The 21,101-nt window shown below is 37.5% G+C and overlaps 2 protein-coding genes across 2 annotated transcripts in view; both read right to left on the reverse strand.

Moving 5' to 3' along the window:
- The window catches only part of ifngr1 (interferon gamma receptor 1), a 467,767-nt gene that overhangs the window by 335,252 nt on the left and 111,414 nt on the right, over positions 1 to 21,101 (reverse strand). The window lies entirely within an intron of this gene.
- The window catches only part of LOC122976633 (protocadherin Fat 4-like), a 40,180-nt gene that overhangs the window by 18,309 nt on the left and 770 nt on the right, over positions 1 to 21,101 (reverse strand). Inside the window, exons 2-17 of the mRNA XM_044345216.1 lie at positions 14,860 to 14,928; positions 14,475 to 14,632; positions 12,883 to 12,930; positions 12,702 to 12,791; positions 12,063 to 12,149; positions 11,430 to 11,537; positions 11,175 to 11,288; positions 10,138 to 10,231; positions 9,848 to 9,966; positions 8,398 to 8,571; positions 8,077 to 8,205; positions 7,923 to 7,956; positions 6,730 to 6,813; positions 4,351 to 4,484; positions 3,274 to 4,224; positions 859 to 984 (exon numbers count right to left, since the gene is read on the reverse strand). Of these exons, the coding sequence (XP_044201151.1) occupies positions 859 to 984; positions 3,274 to 4,224; positions 4,351 to 4,484; positions 6,730 to 6,813; positions 7,923 to 7,956; positions 8,077 to 8,205; positions 8,398 to 8,571; positions 9,848 to 9,966; positions 10,138 to 10,231; positions 11,175 to 11,288; positions 11,430 to 11,537; positions 12,063 to 12,149; positions 12,702 to 12,791; positions 12,883 to 12,930; positions 14,475 to 14,632; positions 14,860 to 14,928 (2,519 nt within the window). The remainder of the gene's footprint in view (positions 1 to 858; positions 985 to 3,273; positions 4,225 to 4,350; positions 4,485 to 6,729; positions 6,814 to 7,922; positions 7,957 to 8,076; positions 8,206 to 8,397; positions 8,572 to 9,847; positions 9,967 to 10,137; positions 10,232 to 11,174; positions 11,289 to 11,429; positions 11,538 to 12,062; positions 12,150 to 12,701; positions 12,792 to 12,882; positions 12,931 to 14,474; positions 14,633 to 14,859; positions 14,929 to 21,101) is intronic.

A 21,101-nucleotide genomic window follows, 5' to 3' on the forward strand; every position in this document is an offset into this window, starting at 1 on the left:
TGATAGTTGAGATGAGACAGCTGAGTGATTTTTGCGCTGCTGAATAAGACTGCTGTGACTTTAAATTGATTCTAAAATGAAGTCTGGTTTGTTTACTTAAAGAGCAAGTTACTGCCAACAGAACACACATGGACACAATGGAGAGAGAATCATAGTCATAATCGTTGTCATTGTCCCCCACTCCTATTACATCAGGTGGGGGACAATGATATGATATGATGCGATTTGTTGTAAGATTCCATGTTATATTCGGTTTGAATAAATGTTGCTATAATTCAACAGGTTATGCTGTAAGTGATGTCGGTGTATGCTGTTTAACAGTCTTGTTCCATGTGCCCCTTTTTAACTTTGAGCACCTACCCCTCTAAAATTCTCTGCACGGCCCTGCTCCTAAATGCGTAAACCTAACCAACCCAACCAATGAAGGCAACGAATACTAGCCAGTCAGAGGCAGAGTAGGGCGAGTTATGACTTCGCCATCCCAGGAAAAAAAAATTGGCATACAGTAAAGACCATTTTTACACCAAGAAATAAAAGCATTATAAAACAACAGAATAAAGATTGTCTATACAAGAACAAGGTGTACAAGGAAACTGAACTGTATTCTGTTTATGAATCACTTATTTTTCTGGAACTGTGTATAGATATAATAAATGAAATGAAATGAAATATCAAAATATGAAGTGAGAAGTGAAAAGAAGTGTGTATGTATCAGATAATGTTTCTGACATGTCCCCCAGAAGATGTACATTGCTGTGTGTTTTGGGGAGCCGCACTCCCCGAGAACTGAACATCTTCACTGAAACAGACAAAAACCAGGAGATAAAAACATCATGTTGTGGAAAATAGTGGTTTTACCTGTAATATGTAGCTATCCTTTGTCTCTCTGTCCAAAGTGACATCCTTTCTCAGGGAGACAACACCTTGATTGTTAATGTCAAAGGTATTGTTGGTATAAAGGAAGTAACCATTGGAGAATCCACCCTGAAGAAGAAGAAGATGATGATGATGATGAGGAGGTGTGTTAGATACATCAGCTGACAGCACAGTCAGAGATAATCTTCAGCACTGAAGTACTGTAGCTGTAAATACTTATCAGAAAAAAAAGTATGATCAGGGAAATGAAAGCAATAGTCCCAATAAATCACTATGATCATAAAACAATAGTGCCAAGGTCCAAAACAAATCTTTAAATCTATTAGATAAGGAGATAACTGCAATTTACTGGAACACAGTTCAACAATCAGGTCATCTGTAGCAGTTCTGTGTAAAATGCATCAATAATTAAAGCTGCAAGCAGCGTTGAACGGGCCCTCACGCCTCCGCCGTGAATCAAGATGAATCAGAAACTGTGTTTCTTCAAATATTTTTATCTTTTGCTCATCATTTTTTTCCACAGCAAATTTTATCCAATCTTCACTGATGTTACATAAATATTTGATATATTTGATACATTATCCTGTAACTAGTTGCCAAATTATTGAAGAAAAACTGCCATAAGTCATGAATACAACATGAATTTGACTCACATGTAATTTTTCACACTTTTTCTTTTACAAACTCCAAGTATTACAGTATATTACCAGACAGGATTTAGATATTTTGGCTATGTTCTGGATCCTTATACAGATGACTGCTTTCTAAATATTTTCTATTATTAAAATAATAAAGTGAGAGCATTGTGCAGCCTTGGAAAAGCTTTGAGCTCTCTAGCTTTCTAGTTACAGAAATTCTAGTGGTGACTCAGCTGCTTTTTGGTAGCAAATGTCCTGCTGACCAAACAAACTGTTAATTTCCAAAGTACAAGTAAGAACACAAATGAATTTACTGTCCTGCCGATGAGATTATTGATTATTGCAACTGTCCTGATAACCATTGCATCTGTCTTAGCCTCTGTTTGCGCATACACAAGCACATGAGTGTCAGAGCTATGTGCCCCTCTCTCCTCTCTCCCTATTTTATTGTTTCTTTTCTCATGTATGTAAACGGTGTGATGTGAGTCTCCTCTATGTGCATGTGTAGTCTGTCCTCCTGCCAGGTCTCCATGGTAATGGAGGTCATGTGCCTCAGGTCCTATTCTGTCCTGGTGGCACCTGGAAGCTGCTCAGCCTCCTCTTCATCACATTCTTCATATATAATATAAATCCATTATGATTTTGTTATACTGTTTAATGCCGTATTCTGTAATTTGTCTTTCTTATTCTTTTCTGTACACATGCATCTATTGCACATCTGTCCATCCTGGGAGAAGGATCCCTCCTCTGTTGCTCTTCCTGAGGTTTCTTCCATTTTTTTTCTTCAAGTTTCTTCTTGAAATGCCAAAAACTGCAATTCCTTGAATGCCCACTTGAGGCTCTAAAAGCCAGTAAATCCCCATAGACCCCCATGTTAAAATGCCCAACTTTACAGCAGAAATTAACATGTTTACAGCCTGGTGCAAAAAAAAGGTTTTTGGTCTATATAACTAATTTCCCCATTCATGACAACTGTACAGAGTTGAATTTTTATATACCTCACCTATTAAAATTTTATTAAGGCTTAAAGTTATGCATACTTAAGGGTGTGGCCACTTTGAGAGACAGGTAGGTGGGTCACAAGCAGGTCACTACCACAGCGACAGCATTGGTTAGGTAATGTAACCATGGTATATCCCTGGATTCACAGAGTGAAGGCGCAGCCGTAGCCGTCACTATTTATTTTATTTTTTATTTTAAGTTAACGGTAACATTTTGGTCACCAAAAAAAGTCTTGCTCAGCATATGGTTGTGCTAAAAGACCCTCTAAGGAGTCAGATGTTCAGTTTTTTCCGGTAAATACATTTTGTTTTAATGGTTTTAAGCCTGTTTTTCGCTTAAATTAGCATTAGCATTATCACAGTTAACCATAGACTGTAAATGCACCATGCTAACCAAGCTAGCAGCTAGCTGGTAGCGTTAGGGTCAGCTCCACACTCTCATCCAAGGATGGTCACTTCTGGCTCCAAAAATCCAAGATGGCAACAGTCAAAATGCAAACTCGAGGCTTCAAAACATGAGTCCCCAAACTAACGGGTGACATCACGGTGGCTACGTCCATTATTTTTTACAGTCTATGGTCTAAGGACAGAGGATGTTGTATTGCTGTACAGACTGTAAAGCCCCCTGAGGCAAATTTTTGAAATTGGGCTATACAAATAAAATTGACTTGATTTAACACCACTACACACAAGAATCTGCTCTTATAGGGGTAAATACCAAATAGTTTTGCTGAATAGAACCAGGTAACGTAACTCACCTCATCCTTGTCAGTGACCTCCAGGGTCAGGATGGATGCACCGCTGGCCAGGTTCTCAGAGACGGCCACGTCATAACTTTCCTTACTGAACTCAGGTGGGTTGTTGTTCACGTCCTTCACCTTCACAACCACAGAGCCGTTCCCAACCAGAGAGGGAGTTCCCCCATCAGAGGCCTGAACCATCAGCCTGTACACCTTCACCTCACTGTAGTCCAGAGGTTGGGCCAGCCGCAGAGTCCCGCTGGAAGAGTCCAACTCGAAGACAGCAGGGTCTGATGAGGGACTTTGCTTGAAAATACTGTAAGTAATGTTCCCATTTGAACCTTCATCAGGGTCTACAGCTGATAAGCTGAGCACGCTTGTACCCACTGACTCTGTTTCTAAGACTTCAACCTCGTACTCTGCCTCTGAGAACTTGGGGACGTTATCGTTGATATCGGACACTTGGATCAGCAGGGTGGCCGTGGACGACCTGGCTGGTCGACCCTGGTCTTCAGCTATCACCTGCAGGTTGTACTCAGCCTTGCTCTCCCTGTCAAGAGCATCAGCCACACTCACGATCCCAGACACAGGATCAATAGAGAACCTCCCCTCTCCTCCTCTCAGAGAGTATCTGATCTCCTTGTTGAAGCTGCTGTCTTTGTCTGTAGCTAGAACTCTAGTAACATTGGATCCTACTTCTGCGTCCTCTGGGACTGATTTAGTGACAGAATTGGAGGCAAAAACAGGACTGTTATCATTGATGTCAGTAACCTGAACCTCCACAACAGCAGTGTCACTGTTGGTGCCATCGGAGATGGAGATCTGCACAGTGTAGTTGTGCGGGGCTTCATCGTAGTCAAGCTTCAGTGTGGTGGTAAATTCACCAGTGGGTGAGATGGCGAACTTGTCGGCATATGTGTCTACTTGGAGAGTCACAGGAACTTCAGCAGGTATTGCGTGGAAGTTAACCTGAATACATACAGATGAGCAGGATGCAAAAATTATTTGACTAATTACCAACCAGTGTTGATAAAGAGAGTCTGAATCACTCGTCTTTCTGAATCAGCTTTTAAATTTAAAACATCTCTGACTTACCTTGACGATCAAAACTCCTGGATCCTGTTCTTCTTCTACAGTGCCATTGAAAACTTTTTGTAAAAACTGAGGTTTGGAGTCACCAGAAGCACGAATGTTCGCCTGTACTGAGGAGGAGTGTGGTATGATGCCGCCTAGAGGTGCAGAAGAATATCATAATGAATTACAATATTATAGTGTGATAAATTTTTTTTATCTTCTGCTTTGGGTACGGAGTTGTATCATAAAGATAACATTTGAACACAGAGAGGCTGATTATTTATTATTATGTTGAAATAAGCTGTGTGTGCCAACAGAATGATGTGATTGGCTCATGGGGTTTAGGTATGATTTCGAAGTGGATGAAGTCACAGTGAGCAGCTGAGATTGTTGTCATGCTACTCAATCACAAGCATGTAGCTGCAGTTACCTTTTCAAAAAAAAAAATTTAGTTTGTACAACTTGTTATTTGACCATATTTAAAAAGGCGTGGTGGTGTTGATAGCTGTTCTGAATTGCCACACTGCCTCGCCTGCTGTCTCATCTCTTTCCAGGAGTTTTTTTTTATCTCCTTATTGTCTTGATTCAATGAATCATAAATATGATGATAACAGCTCATGTTTTTGGACAATCCAGCCTTGAAAGGATTAATGATGTAACACTTGGTTGCACACATGAAAAGTGACAGAAGTAGTAGTGAGACTTTCACGCCTCTGCACACAGACCAGTCACTGTTTTAAGTGGTGGTGATTGTTCGATTGTCTACTTTGGAAATCTACAAAAACTGACTGATGCAGGCCTCCCTGATTCCAGAAAGGGGTTTTGGATACGAACCTAGGACCTTTAGAGTTCTTTTAGCCCTGGACTTTAATCTTTATGGACAAGATTACTAGCAAATGAATGTTGGTTTTATTACTTTATTAATGCTATGAGCATGTTAACCATGGATTTAATGTGAGGTCTGAATGAATTATGAAGAACAAAGTATGACACAAAGTTAAACAAACAAAGCTAAGGCAGTCCGTTGCTTTCTATGGTGTAGTGTTTGGGTTATACAGGGATAAAAAAAATGCAAATGTAAAAAGCCTTTTTGGAAGCTGCAATTAAGCACAGTAGAGAGTTGGAGTGAATAGAGGTATGTGATAAGGGATCCAATATCTATATATGGGTGTGATAACAATTTGATGATACCAAGACATGCGATACTGCAAAACATGAAGAGCTTGACTTGACATCACTGACTGAAGCGCAGCAATTGAAAGTTTCAGCCCACAAAGAGCAAAGAACAACAATATTCTGCCTCTAATTAATTGAAAATTATTGATATTGGCTGTAGGATTCAATTAATGTTGCCATGAATCATGATTGTAGCTTAAAAAGTTGTGATTTAGTGCTGATTTTCCTCTTTATTTTAACTGGCAAATCATCACATTCATAAAAAAGTGGATATAGAATAAAAGTGATTATTAAATTTGATTGAATAATTAGCTCTGGCAAGCAGTAGGCAGTGCGGGGCACTGTTAAAATCTACCATCTGTGGCTGTTATGGTGAGTGGGAAGTCCAGAATCCCGTTTTCAAGCAGTTCGATGGTTTTAGCCAGCGAGATCTCTCCCGTGTCTTCATTAATGGAGAAGTAGCTGTCGTTGTTCCCAAAGTTAATAGAATATTTGATCTGTCCGTTTTCACCATAATCTGGATCTTCTGCCTTAACCTTTGAGTTATATCATACAAATCATCATCTTAATAGCACTTCAAAAAATGTCAGATGAAAAAAAAATATACATCAACAAGTTGTCAATATAAACAAAACAATGATAAATGAATCTTGATTATATTAAAGAATGGAGCAGATGTAAGGTTTTAACAATAACACAATGAACCCAGCAGACACGTATCAGACTAATCAATGAACTATGGCATAACTATGGCATTTAGTAACGAAATGACTAATTAAGTTGTAAAAATCAAGGTTCAGGGTTACATAAACAGGTGTGTCATGTAATTTATTGCAAAAAGAAAAAAACACAAAGGGACCTGAAATTGAACCTTGAGGAACTCCGTGGTTAATTTGTGCTGCTAATGATGATGAGTTTCAAGTTATCAAAATAATGAGCTAAGCCCATTGTCTAGTGTCAATTACATTAGCAATTTTGAATAATAAAAAAATAAGTTATGAGAACTATGTTTAAATGTATGAAAACAAATTATGCTTCTATATAAGCATACTCAGGGCATAGACACAGTAGTTGGACACGTGCTAAACACTGGATAGAATAATATCTGAATAGTAGATAAAATAATAGACCTTGTAAAAATGTTTTAAACCATATTCAGAAATATTTAACTAGCTCACATTCAGTGTGTGAGTAATAATGAATAAAATTGTTTCAATTACTCACCTGAACCAGCAACATTCCCACTGTCTGATTTGCAAACACCTTCCCTTCGTACTTGCTGCTGCTGAACGCAGGACTGTTGTCGTTCTCATCCAGAAGAGTTACATTGACTTGGACATCTACAACATTGTTGGGTGGATCCTTCTCTGTCGCTTCAATCTTTCAAATTAACAAAAGAACAACCTGTAAGTTAGGCTTACAGTGTAATCAGGTCAAGATACAACACTGTTTTACCTTTGTAAAATATAAAAATTGACATAAATAAAAAGTGATATAAAAATCAATCTCAAAGATCGTCATTATAGCTACTATTATAACTATTATAACTCAGCAGTCAAGTATACTGTTCAAGTATGTCTGAGAAAGGCACTGAGGGGGATAATTCCTAAGGATTCATGAACCTTCTTTAAGCAGTAAAATTTAATTTGTCCTTATTTATTTCACCGAAGGATTGCACCAAAATTTTGTGAAGCTAAAACAGAAGAAAAGCATTTTAACTTATATCTGTTTAAAGCAATAATCTAGTCAAAGAAGTTTAAAAGTTTTATCAAAAATCTCCCACATAAAATCTTCCCAATTTATACTTTTACTGATCTTTTTGTTGAGCTGACAACATCTGGCTATTTAACCAGTATGTCCTTATATAGACTTCCTCTTGCACGGTGTATGTACATCTGTCTTCTCTTCAACTAATATTCCACATTCAGCCACAAAAAACTCTTTTGTGTACTGTTTCTTTCCAAATATACTGTACACCACTTGAATCAAAACAGCCCTGCATGAGGTCTTTCTCAGCAGTACTTTAAAGAAAGCAGATGAACTGTGGCTGGACTAATTTGCACATGTAGTCAGTTAGTAAATACTCCACGAAATTGAAAATTATACTTTTCAATTTCTCTTTTCTAATATCCCCCTGAGTAAGTTGGTTCCAAATATATTAAACTGTTTGTATTTCAGTCTTGCAATGTGTGATCGAACAACCAAGGAAACTAAAGCTGTCAGCTTCCATAAAGTGGCATTTATCAACAAATCCTGAAAACACAAAACCCTTGTATGAAAGAAGAACTTCTCTGAGACATTTCAAGCTGCATAAGGGCCATGTATATGCATGCTTAAGGTGAGGTTGGGCAACCAAAATCACCTAGTTAAGGGTTAGGGACAGACTATTTCTTATTTGAATGAGATGGGACCCAAACCTGGGACACCAGGATGAAAGTTTAACTTGCTGCACTATGAACAGAACAGCACGTTCTGCATTGGCACTGAAAGTTCTGACCGGCGTTTAATTTGCCCAAAACATAAAAGCTAAGGCAGAAGTATAATTAATAGATGACTGGGTTGCTAGATTACCTGAAATGTGATGCTTTCGGTGGTCTCTCTGTCCAGAACTGTGGAGTTCTTCACTCTTACTGTCCCATCAGAGCCGATAGAGAAAGGAGCAGATTCTGGAAGGATCCGCAGGGTTCCCACAAAGCCTCCCTGAGAAAAGAGAAAATAGTACATCAGAAGAGACTGAGCATGAAATTTAATTAGATTTAGGTTTGTGCACATACACTATTAATCTGTATACATGTAAACATGAAATTGACACTGCCGAGGGTAACTGTTGTTTGTCACTTCTATGTTATACAGTGTTTTAGGTCTCTGAGTGAAGTTTGAAGTATAATCTACCTGGTCCCGGTCGGTGACGATGACTTTTAACAGAACAGCATCAACAGGAGAATTTTCCAGAAGGTTTACAGAGTAATCAGACTGGTCAAACTCTGGAGGGTTATCGTTAACGTCCTCCACAGTAACAGACACCGAAGCAACAGCTGTCTTCAAAGTGTCGTCTGTCTGGGCCGCCTGAGAGGAGGAAGAAAATATTACACATGATAAGTGATAAAGGAATGTTTGAATTGAATTCCTTGTTGTCCCAGATTGTTGATTCTGAACGATACTTCAACACTTAAACTGCCATCTACCAAATTTTTTGCGGGTTGGCAGGGGAGGGAACTGGGCGCCACATGGGTGTAGGAAGGAGGGAGGGTTTACCTTTTGTTAGCTACAGGGTGATAAGTATCTCAAACATCCAGTCCAATAATGGATTTTTCAGCAAACTAATTGAAGAAGTATTACCACAGTAAATGTTCAAGCAATCTCCTAACTGTTAAGTTGAATGGTATCGGTATCGTTTAACAGTTTATCATCATGAATTATGAAGATATGTATTCAATCTGCTCATTTGAGAAAATGAACGCAACTTTAGTTTATCTTAATTGCTTGAAGAATCCCTAAAAACTGTCTGTGTTGTTATTGTAAAAAATTCTGTTATGTTTTTTCTTTGGAAATAAAAACAATCGATAACAAAAAAATGATAAGTGATAAAGATTCAACATCATTTTTGTGTTTTATACTGTATATAATCTGTGTTTTACTTCTGTAAAAGTGTGTCTCACTTCATATTATCTTTCATATTTAACCTTTTACTTTATTTAATGCTAATTTGATGCACATGTCTTAGCCTTCCTCAATTTTATCTTTATCCTTTTATAACCAGATTGGTTTTAAGTCAAGTTTTAACTGTAAATCTTGAATTTTCCCCTTTTCTCTTATCATCCTGTGTACTCGGGGCACCAATGCAAAACAGAGCGAACTGCTTTCATTGGACCAATTTGTGTGAATAAAGGTTGAATGAATGAATTAAATATTTGGAAATAAAACAGCCAGATGGTGTTTGAGCATTAGGGGAGAGGTACGTTAGTGTTTTTGGCAGTGAATCTTGCCCATAATTCAATTAATTTGAATGATATTGTTGCAATCGGACAATGTAGAATACAGTAAATTCACATGGGGCATGTTACACTTTTGGTGAACTTTACAATATCGACCAATAGCAAACCATTTTAACAGTGTTGACAATCAAATAATAGAGTCCATTGAAGCAGTAAGTTATTCGCTTAGCTCACTATGTTTGATACAGTTCTTCTCTGGCTTAATAACAATTGAGGGCTGAGACCAGCTGATTCCTCTGAAATAAAACACCAACCAGAGACAAGGAGCTAATTTGTATATTATGATATCAGATATTTGTTTTGTGACATCTTCCTCCATGAATGATCTCAGATTAAACTATCAGTACCTTGATGTCGACAGAGATCATGCTGCTGTTCATCTCCTCTCTGTCTATGGCGGTCACCAAAGACAGAACGCCGCTGCTGGAGTCAATGTTGAAGTTACTCCGATACTTGTCTGGAGACACTGAACAAACATAGAACATTTGGAATATATATATTAGCATCTTTCCACATATTTAGTGTGGATTTCATTGTGCAACCTTGTATTGTATAATGACAATAAAACTGAACCTTGAACCTTGTTTTGCCTCAAAAGTTTGGACTGGATTTGATGCTTTTACCTCCTGTCATTTACCTGCATTGATACTGTAAGTTAGAGTCATGTTGATCCCAGTGTCCCCATCTTGAGCCTTTATCGCCTCTGGCTGAATGGTGCGGAAAGACCCAGCCTGAAATATATTAGATACAAGGAGTTAATATAAAACTTCTGTAGATCAAATTCAAAAGCAGTACTTCAAATTCATCTGAAAAAATGAAAGAGAACACTACAGGATTTATAAAAATACTCATATTTCATGGTTACTAACTTTCTCATTAAAGTGCCTTAAAGGATGGGTTTACAATTTTTCAAGTCTGCCATGTGTCCAAATGAACATGAAAGCTGTTTTTCTTGCTCTAATCATTCCTCCTGTTCACACTGACCATTATTAAGATCCCTTCATAATGCACTTACAATGGAAGTGATGGAGGACAAAATCCACAGTCCTCCTTCTGTGCGAAAATGTATTTAAAAGTTTATCTGAAGCTAATATGAACCTTCAGCGTCCAAATGAGTCAAATCAAGTAGATATCTTTCAATGTTACAGTCTTTTTAGTGCCAAAGTCCCTCGTTTTGTTACTATACTTCCACCACAGCTCAACAGGGAAACACTGTCCGAGGAAACACAAAGAGGGAATTTGATGCTAAAAAGACTGTAAATGTGTCAGATATCCACTTGATATGACTAACTCAGACTGCTGAAGCCTCATATAAGCTTCACATCAACTTTTAAATGCTTTTAAAGGATCTTCTAATGGTCAGTGTGAACAGGAGGATCGATTACAGCAAGAAAAACATGTTTCACTGTTCATTTGGGCTCCAGACTGCTATTTTAACTCAGACTTAAAAAATTGTGAGAATGTCCTTTAATACTGTTGTGACCACAAAATGCTATTCATTCATATATTTCTCATATGACCACAGTGGAGCACTAAAATCATTAATTTTCAAATAGTACACTTGAATCTGCTGATCTAAAAACTTACACTGGGTTTTCAAATGCCTAGAAGTCATTTGTTATCATATAGATGACAAATATGTGTTGGTTTGTTTGCACTGTGAAAGAGACTCACCTGATTCTCCGGAATAAAGGCTTGGTACAGGTTGTGGATGAAATACGGGTTCAAGTTATCAAAGTCCACCACGTCAATATCTACAGTGGCTGTGTCAAACTTCCCCCCGCTATCCTGTAGGGAATCATGGTAAAGACAAAGTAAACCAATCAGTTATTCATGACATTCACTGTTTAATAAATAACATCTGCTTTATTTTTTTCGCTGTAAATCATACTGTATGTATTGACAGTTGGGTGTTATGGTTTCACTTACCTTGGCCTTCACAGTAAAGCTGTACTTCTGAACTAGATTGTAGTTCAAACGTCTCTTTAAAATAAAAGCTCCAGAGTTGATCACCTCAAAGTCTTCTGAAGCTGGTTCCTTGTGAAAGATGGACATCACTAAAGTTACCATTACATCTTCATACAAGTTATTGTTACTCAACATATGGAAGTCCAGAGTGGCAATAGTGACTCACCTATTTTCATCACAATTTAACTTAATTACATTTGTTTTGCAAATGTAATTAACGAACATCAGAAAAAATAATCAGTGTGATAAAAACGATGAAAAATGACAGAAACCATCTTTGGCAAAAATATATTTGATGTGTACTTTGATATTTTAAATATGATGATGATGATGATATTCTTAAAAAAGAATTAACAAAGGAGAAAATTATTTGCAGCAAAATATAATCCCGGTTTTTCTCCCAAATTTCCCAGATTAGTTGCAGTTGGTTTTTGTCCTCGTGGACATACACAAAATATGATCATGAGGGGGAAAAGGTTGATATGTTAAAATACGATAGTCATGATTTGGAGGTGAGCACTCAAGTTACTCCCAGTATTGGTGTAAATGGAAACATTCATTTCTGCTTTTCCAAAGATAGTTAGATCTTATTACAATGGAATATGTCACTCTGTTGTTTGCTGCTGTGTTGTCTGCGTCCTCTGCTGTCACTTGAAGAACCTCGGTGTCCACAGGATGTATCTAAAAGGAGAAAAATTGAATGAATGGATGCAGAATCTGTTGCTCCCACAAGTCAAACATTTAGCCTGAACAAAATTTGTTACGACATTTATCTTCTCTCTCAATTTAAAATACTTGTCAAATACTTTCAGCAGCATTTTGGGTAAGCAAGTCCACAGTTTGTAGTCTGGTTAGCCAATCAGAGGTAATGTAAGACAACACTTAATTGAATGCTATCACTAGTCTCTAGTAAGCTGAGCCAATTAAATGTAAAACACAAGATTGTTTGAAGAAATCAAACATTTTCAATTTTGTGCTGAAGCCCCCCTTAACTGGTAATTAATCCAGAGCCAATCAGTGACTGCTACACAATAGTCAGTTGAGATGTGCATGCCAGTGCTTATTCTTGCTCTCCTGCCTCAATGTGTGCATAAATGACATGACTGTAGGTATTCATTAACCTTCCAATTCACTTCCTAATTTCCATATTTTGGTGTTTGTTGAAGGTTGTTTGCATTGCCACCATTTATGATCCTGTGCTTTCTCTTGCACTTCTGGACTTCAGTAACTTACCTCAGAGACAGATTTGCGGTAGACCTTCTGTTTAAAAATTGGTGCGTTATCATTGAGATCGTTGATTTTCAGCGTCCGAGTGTTGTTGTACTGCAAAGATAAAAGCATCATTTGAAATATTTAATTTTGTAATGTTATTGGATACTGCAAATTTGTACAGAAACGTTGGCATTTCACCCACCTTCACTAAACCATCACACATGATAGAATAAAACAAGGTGCTGCCCCTCTGTAAGACAAGAACACAGTGGATTTTAACTCTGAGATGACTTACAGGACATATTGCAAAACTTACACTGACGACGTGTTGATTATAATTAAAGCAGTGGCGGAAGAAGTATTCAGATCCTTTACTTAAGTAAAAGTACCAACACAGCAATGTAAAAATACTCCATTACAAGTAAAAGTCCTGCATGAAAAATCCTACTACAGTAAAAGTACATAAGTATTATGAGCTTGATGTAGTTAAAGTATTGCAGTAAAAGTACATAAGTATTATGAGCTTGATGTAGTTAAAGTATTGCAGTAAAAGTACATAAGTATTATGAGCTTGATGTAGTTAAAGTATTGCAGTAAAAGTACATAAGTATTATGAGCTTGATGTAGTTAAAGTATTGCAGTAAAAGTACATAAGTATTATGAGCTTGATGTAGTTAAAGTATTGCAGTAAAAGTACATAAGTATTATGAGCTTGATGTAGTTAAAGTATTGCAGTAAAAGTAGTGGTTTGGTCCCTCTGACTGATATATTATTATATATGACATCATTAGATTATTAATAGTGAAGCATCAGTGTTAGAGCAGCATGTTACTGTTGTAGCTGCTGGAGGTGGAGCTAGTTTACACTACTTTATATACAGTTAGCTAGTTTAGTCCAGTGGTTCCCAACCTAGGGGTCGGGGCCCCTCCAAAGGGTCAGCAGATAAATCTGAGGGGTCGTGAGATGATTAATGGGAGAGGAAAGAAGAAAAAACAAAGTTCTGATACACAAATCTGTTTTCAGTTTTTGGACTTTTTCTCTAATCTTTGATTTTTGCCGAAATATTGGATCATTTGAACATTTATTGAAATGAAAGCATGAGAGAAGTTTAGAGGGAAAAATCACTATTTGGTGGAGCTGTTAACAACTCATAGACATGTGAAATGTGACCCCGACTACACACTGCTTTTTGTAAGACGTCAAAAGCCAAAAAGGTTGGAAACCACTGGTTTCATCTTTAACAATGTGTTGTATTTTAAAAGCTTGTTATATTATCCATTTTGTCAAATCTTCATCTGAAAAGTAACTAAAGCTGTCAAATAAATGTAGTGGAGTAGAAAGTACAATATTTCCCTCTGAAATGTAGTGGAATGAAGTATAAAGTAGCATCACATGGAAATACTCAAGTAAAGTACAAGTACCTCAAAATTATACTTGAAATAAATGTACTTTCTACCACTGAATTAAAACATCCATAAAGATGGAATTGACAAATTCCCTATTTGTGTTTCTTTCCCTCCAGCTCAGTAAGGAGGACGCTGTCTGAAAAAACACAAGAAGAGGAATTTGTACTATGGGTTAGAGTTAACTAATAATAGGGCTACTAATAACGACTGTACCTTTGGAGGACACTGACTTGATTTGTCTTAGCAGACTGCTAAAACCTTGTATTACAGCCTATTTATGTTGAAAGAAAACATACTGCAGGCGTAAAAATATATTTGGAGTTGCAAATTAGTAGTATATATATATATATATAATTTCAAGGAGACCGGGTTGACCAAACTCTAGTACCAGTATGTCTGCATCTGCATCCAGCGGCTTCTTGGTGCGAACGGTTGCGCTGGTTTCCCCAGGAGTGAAGCTCAGCTCCAGAAACTGCAAGTGCTCTGGGAAGCTGTAGGGTACCAGCTTCGCACCTTCTGTGATGTCATTCACCAACTCCACATCCCCTGCAGCATCATGGGAGCATTATGAGGAGGGCAAGCTAAACATATCTACCATATACTGTATATCTACATATCTAATTGTATTTTAACATGAATTAACAGTGTACAGTGTGTATAGTATGGTAGTAAATTTACCAGATTAAACATGAAACCACTTTCAATTTAAACACAATTAATTCTCCTGTATTATTTAATCAAATAAGATTTGATTGATGTTGTATCTACTTTACCTGAATATCCTTCATCCACTGCACCCACATGCAGGTTCCCTCCCCCATTACAGTTTATGGTTGTATTACCTTGAGGGACAGAAAAACACAATTTAATAGAGAATACACAAATCACAGTTGGTTCACAGTAAAATATATTTTCTGTCTCAAACATTTACATACACTATGTATGTATGGGAGATTTCTGTCATGGAAGTTTGATAATATTAATTGAATTTCTCCAACTGTTCTTTTTCTATGAACTGAATGACTGGGAAATGTACTAAAAGTTTGGTCTCTTTTGTCTCTAAATTTCTTTTGGGTTTGCATGACTGTATGCATTATATTGAGCCAAAAATGGCGCCCATTATAATGGGAAAGTTCCCAGAGCTTAGTACAGTAAAGTCAAGTAAAGTCAAGGCTCATTAGTTTAACAGGTATTTGGTTATAAACCAAAGTACTAGACACATTGGTGGCACTGGAGGAAAAATCAGGGATCACCAAAATCATTATGATCCATCCTCTGAGGACCATAAATGTTTGTACACAATATCATTGCATCTGGACCAAACTGGTGGAATGACCGACTGAAAGACTGTCTGATATTGCCCTCTCTGGAGCCTCTGAGTCACATCAGGCCAAAACCAGGCCTGCTATGATTTAGAGGCTGATGGAAAACTGTTGTAACTGTCATCAGTCGAGTGAGTCCTACATCGCCAAGAAAGAAGCTCCTGTGTCAAAATGCACTTTGCTCCTTAAAGCGAGAAACTGTAACTTTTGAAAGAAGAAATGACACATTATTCCTCTTACAATATAACAGTTTAATTCATAAGCCAAAAAACGCACACTTGCTCAGTTCGGTACACTCTGTGGCTTTGCTGAAAGAACCTTACTTGGTCTGGTATGACCAGTAGCTTATTGTAGCAAATGTTAGTAACCTTTAGGTAGTTATTTCTGTGTAACTGACATTACTGAGCCAGTTAGCTGATTTTATTGCCATTCTTGGCCAAAGTTGCCGCTGTTCAGCAAAAGTTACATAGGCTCACTTTAAAGCTGGACTTTGTTGCTGATCACATGGACAAAAAAAAACCTCCTTGAGCAGAGATTTGTTGTCATATGTGGCAAAGATGGAATAATTTGGCCACAATGCAAAGAAATACGTTCAGAGGAAGAAAAGTGAAGCATTAAGCCCTAAAAACACTGTCAAACATGGAAGTTGAACTGATGCATTGCAGAAAGACGGAGTAATGGAGGAGGAAGATTATGTCATAATTCTTCAGGACAACATCAAACCTTTAGCAAGACATAATTGAATGTTCCAACATGACAGTGACCATAAAAACACATCAAAAGTTGTTTTTGGATGACTAAATCAAGCCCGAAGTCCTGGCCTCAAACCCACTGAAAATTGAAAATGCTCTGAAAAGACGAGTCCATGTAAGAACTCTTCCAGTTCTGCCAAGAAGGGTGGTCGAAGAATCAACCATTCTTTTTTTTTGCGTGCAGCACCTGAATTTGGACTTTGGAACAGAGGAACTCAAATTTGAATGATTTGCAGTGAGCTGTGATCAAACAGATATAACAGAATAATTTATATTTTATGTATTTCTTTGATTTTTGGGTGGATAGAAATGACAGATTTGGACAGAAGTAACTTCAACCTCATTCTTCAGTATCGAGAAAATAATTATTTTTCTTATTGTTTACTGTTACAAATTAGACTCCAGGAAATCCTCTCATCCTGGCTTCACTCACCTATAGGACCTCCAGAAACAGCACAGACACACACACAGACAACAAGAAGGAGACGAGTCCAAATCAAACCATCAGTGTCCATGTCGACCCGGTTGTGTTTTCTCCAAGCCTGAACAGTGATACTGAAGCGCTCACCTGCCTCACAGCTGCTAAGTGGCGTCTGCAGATCACCTCACCCTATTTTCCAGCAATCTTGTTTTATGGCCGATTGTTAAGTGTTATAGATTTCACTGTGCTAAAGAGCAGGACCAGGTCTGAGTTTCATTTCCCCTGAAACTGTGTGGAAGAATAATCTTTTATCTTTACAGTAGGAGCTGTTTGGGTTACATTTAGCTGTCAATAAAGTCTTGACCTCCAGTTTCCAACTACGCTGCTGCCTTAAAAGTGAATTTTGTACATTTTCATGCGATTTTTATTGTGTTTTCCATCTGCAGATTGTGATATCTCGGTGGAGTGTTGTAAAAATGTTTATTGTGTTTTGGAAACCAGATTATTGCTGTTAGAAGACTAAACTAAAAGTACATTTCCTAGTTAAATGTTTCAAAACATCAACAGTAACACACACACACAAACACACACACACAGGTTGAAATAATCTTGTAAGATAAACACTGCAATAGACAGACAGCCAGACGTATTAGGACTGACTGTTAGTTTTACTGAGTTTACTGTGTTTCCTCCATGCTTCCTCAAACCACAACAGCCCAAGCAGTTGGGCCCTCATGCAGCAGCATTGGAGACTGGATCATGAACTAAAATTAGCAGGTTAGCTATCTATGTGCTTGATTCTGGCTGTCATTTAGCAAGGGTATATCACAAGGCCAGAGGTTGGACAAAGTCATTGTTTTTCAAATCACAATTTGTCTCAGATCTAGTACCTTACTTTACCTTAGTACCATACTAGGTAGTTTTCCCCCCTTCACCTCATTCAATGCCATTTTACATGTTTAAACAGAGCTGCAGTGTAGTAAATGTATACTTTCTGTAAATTTACTACACTGTATGCATTGAATACTTAAATGGTTAAAGTTTACTGTTATTTCCCAACTGGTACATCTTATTTGAGATGTGTTGAGTGTCACAAGGATGAGTCATCCTGATTAAAATTAGTTCCTGTTTTAGATGTCAAAAGGATGACACTGAGCTTATTTTATCTCAACAGATCATTGAGACACCCAAACCAACAGTTATCCTACAAATTAGCCACATTCAGATACAGCTCATGGCTCTAAGCCACATCCAAAAAATGTTGAAAACACATTAAAAAGGCTTAATGCTTCATCAGGTGATAAATTCCTTCATTAATTGTTGGCTTTGATTTTCTCTGGGGATTTGTTGATTTAAAAATAATAAAGTGTTCTGCTCTGTATTAAACATGCCAGGATGGTTAACATTTTGTGCATCTGTTTCCTTTCACAGATATAATCCAATGTTTAGTCTGGCTATAAGCATCCCATATAACAGAGACAAAGAAATGTATGATATCAGTCAAGTCTTCAACACTGAGCCTGGTAACAGAGTGAGGAATACGATTATAAATTGTGTCTTGTGCATCGGCAGGAAGGTGGTTGCAGCAACACTTCTGAAGTCTCCCAGTGTTCTGAGTCATTGGCCCATTGTGACATGGGCTGATGTTGAAAGGTACTGCCCTGATGCGGTTTTCAATGGTCAAACCGATAATGCGGAGTTCCGTGTTCTACAGCATTTTAATGCCTTGGTCAACTATTGTGACACAAATGATTTAATGCTTTTTTATATTTATGCCTCTGCATACCTATTAAGATGTACAAATGTCATAGATACCAGGAACATTCTTAGACTCATAAAACCCGTTACGAGTTTGCATAATTATGCTGTTGTGTTTTCTGAGGTGTTCACAGAAACCCTGAAAATCTCACGTTGAGTTTTGGGGAACTGGGATGGATATTTTTCACCATTTTGTGATGTTTTACAGACCAAAAGATTAATTGAGAAAATAAATTGCATCTTAATCAATAATGACAATAATCATTATTGCCCTAGAGAAGATACTTTTCATTTTGACTCAATTCATTCAATTTATACTCTCTTTATCAAATGAAATACTGCAAAATGAAAGTTTAATTTAAAGTAGCCTCTGTATTGTACTCATGACATTGTATTGTATGATTCTGCAAAGCCAAAAATCTCTAAATCTCTGGACTTTCTGTTCTTTCTAATTAAAGCTTGGCTCAGCATCCATTCTGATCTGTCTGTGTGTCAATCATTTGGGAACAGTGCACTTATCTGCTATACAGTCTGAATTCTATGGAGCCTGGGAGGGGCCAAAGAGAAAAAAAAAAGGAAATTTGTGCCATCAAATTAAAAAATTGCGCTCTTTATTCAATAATTTATGCTCTCAACCTAATAATTTGTGCTCTAAATATAACTATTTTGCCTGTTCCCCTCTTGTAGGGGGCACCAACTGATTCAGTCAGCTGGAAGTATGACTGAATTAATCCAGGTCTAACGTCAATAACTGATCCAGGTCCATGTCCAATGTCAATAACTGATCCAGGCTGGATCCAAGGCAGCCAGGATTAGCTGTATTTCCTCCTTTCTCACAAGAAAACCATGTTCTTTGTACTTAGTGTGCATCTACCTATATCCATGAAGGGCTTCACAAACCTAAGCAGAGTTTTTATGAACTGGAATCTGCAGGAACATCAAAGTGTTCACGGCAATAAAGTCTGTTATCTCATAGAATACGTATTCTACAGGATATAAGGAATATCAGAGATAGCACAGTGTTGTGCTTAAAGTATATCCACACATGTTGGTCCAAGATCAAAATAAAACCTTACTACTGTAAATCCAAGTGATCCATTTTGAGGGTGTATGCCGGACGAGAGGATGCTATGAGGGTGGATTACGTTAAATTGAGAGCCTCTCGTGCTCCATAGAATAATATATTTTATGTTTCATTATTTAACTGAGCCTTTCCCTCCTCACGGAGATTAACAATGTCTGTCTAAAGAGAGATGTGTCCAAGACAGCTGCAAGGCTAGAATATATTACTACACAATCATCATTACAGTCAACTATACAACACTATGCTAAACTATAACCATTCAATAAGATAGACCACACCACACCATATTACCCTACTGTAAACAATGAAACTGAGGAAAAACCCAAATGTTACTTTTACTGTATCTGAAATCAAGAAAAAAATGTAAATAGTTGAGAGGAAATGCACAAAATAATATATAGTGTTGTTGGTGGGTAAAAGAATGTATCTATAATATATCAACCTGCCATCAGCTGAGAAAAAAACTCAGCTTCCACTTTTTAAGAGTTTTCATGAAGCCTTAGTGTGTCTGTATTTTCTCAAGCCAACTTTATGAAAAGGTTGACACAACTACAACATACTTAGGAGATAATACCACTACTACTAATACTACTACTACTACTACTACTAATAATAATAATAATAACAATAATAACTTATACTGCTACTATATATACACTTTTCAAAACAAAGTGCTTTACAATACAATTAAACCTGTTGTGGCTGACCTAGAATCAGCAATGCCGCTGCAGAAGCATCTGTCTTTTGTATCTGTATGACCTGAACCATTTCAGAGCACTGCTCTGGGTCTGAAAAGTGAAGCAAATGCGGAAGTGCCTTAAACCTGCATTCTCTCTAATGCCCATCAGGGGGCGACTCCACTGGCTCAAAAAAGAAGTCCAATTGTATAGAAATCTATGAGAAAATGACCCTACTTCTCACTTGATTTCTTACCTCAGTAAACACTTTCCTAATGAGTTTATGGTCTCAATCGCTAGTTTCAAGCATTTTCTAGTACAACATGAGCCATAACCGTCGCCATTTCAGTGTGTTTTCAGTTCATGACAGTTAATTGTAACATCTTGGCACTCCACCTTGCGGCATTTTTGTTTCAGCTCCTGAATATTTTCATTTATACAGGGCATTGAGAGTGACTAGATTTTCTGGCCTTGAAAGGAGCGATTGCATCCCAAAATGGAGGAAAGCATGTTAAAATTATTTACCAGCTCACTTGCAGAACGAAGTGAGTGAGAGACACTAGTGGGCATAATGAAGGCAGAAATAAATTCAGCAGCTGAGGATGAGTTAAAAATCCTAGATCTAGTTTTAGGGACTGTGATGCAGGTAGCACAAGGTAACATCATGTTACACATAAGGCATCTGTGGTCAGAGTTACAGGCATCCACACATTCAACATCAGGAATCGTTATACCATGTGACAGGACTAGATCCAAAGTGTGACCTTTTGAATGAGTAGGTCCAGTCAGAGCATGTGATAGGTTAAAAGACTCAATAAGGTTTAAGAGCTCCAGGCCCAGGGGGTCATCAGGGCAGCAGACATGGATATTAAAGTCTCCAGGGATCAGAAACTTATCAACTCTAGGCAGAATTGAGGACAGCAATTCAGTGAATTCATTGATAAAGCTGGGATCGTATGTAGGTGGTCTTTATATTACCAAGCATAGACAAGGAGAATTTC

This window comes from Thunnus albacares, chromosome 3 (assembly GCF_914725855.1).
Source record: "Thunnus albacares chromosome 3, fThuAlb1.1, whole genome shotgun sequence".
NCBI classification, from domain to species: domain Eukaryota; kingdom Metazoa; phylum Chordata; class Actinopteri; order Scombriformes; family Scombridae; genus Thunnus; species Thunnus albacares.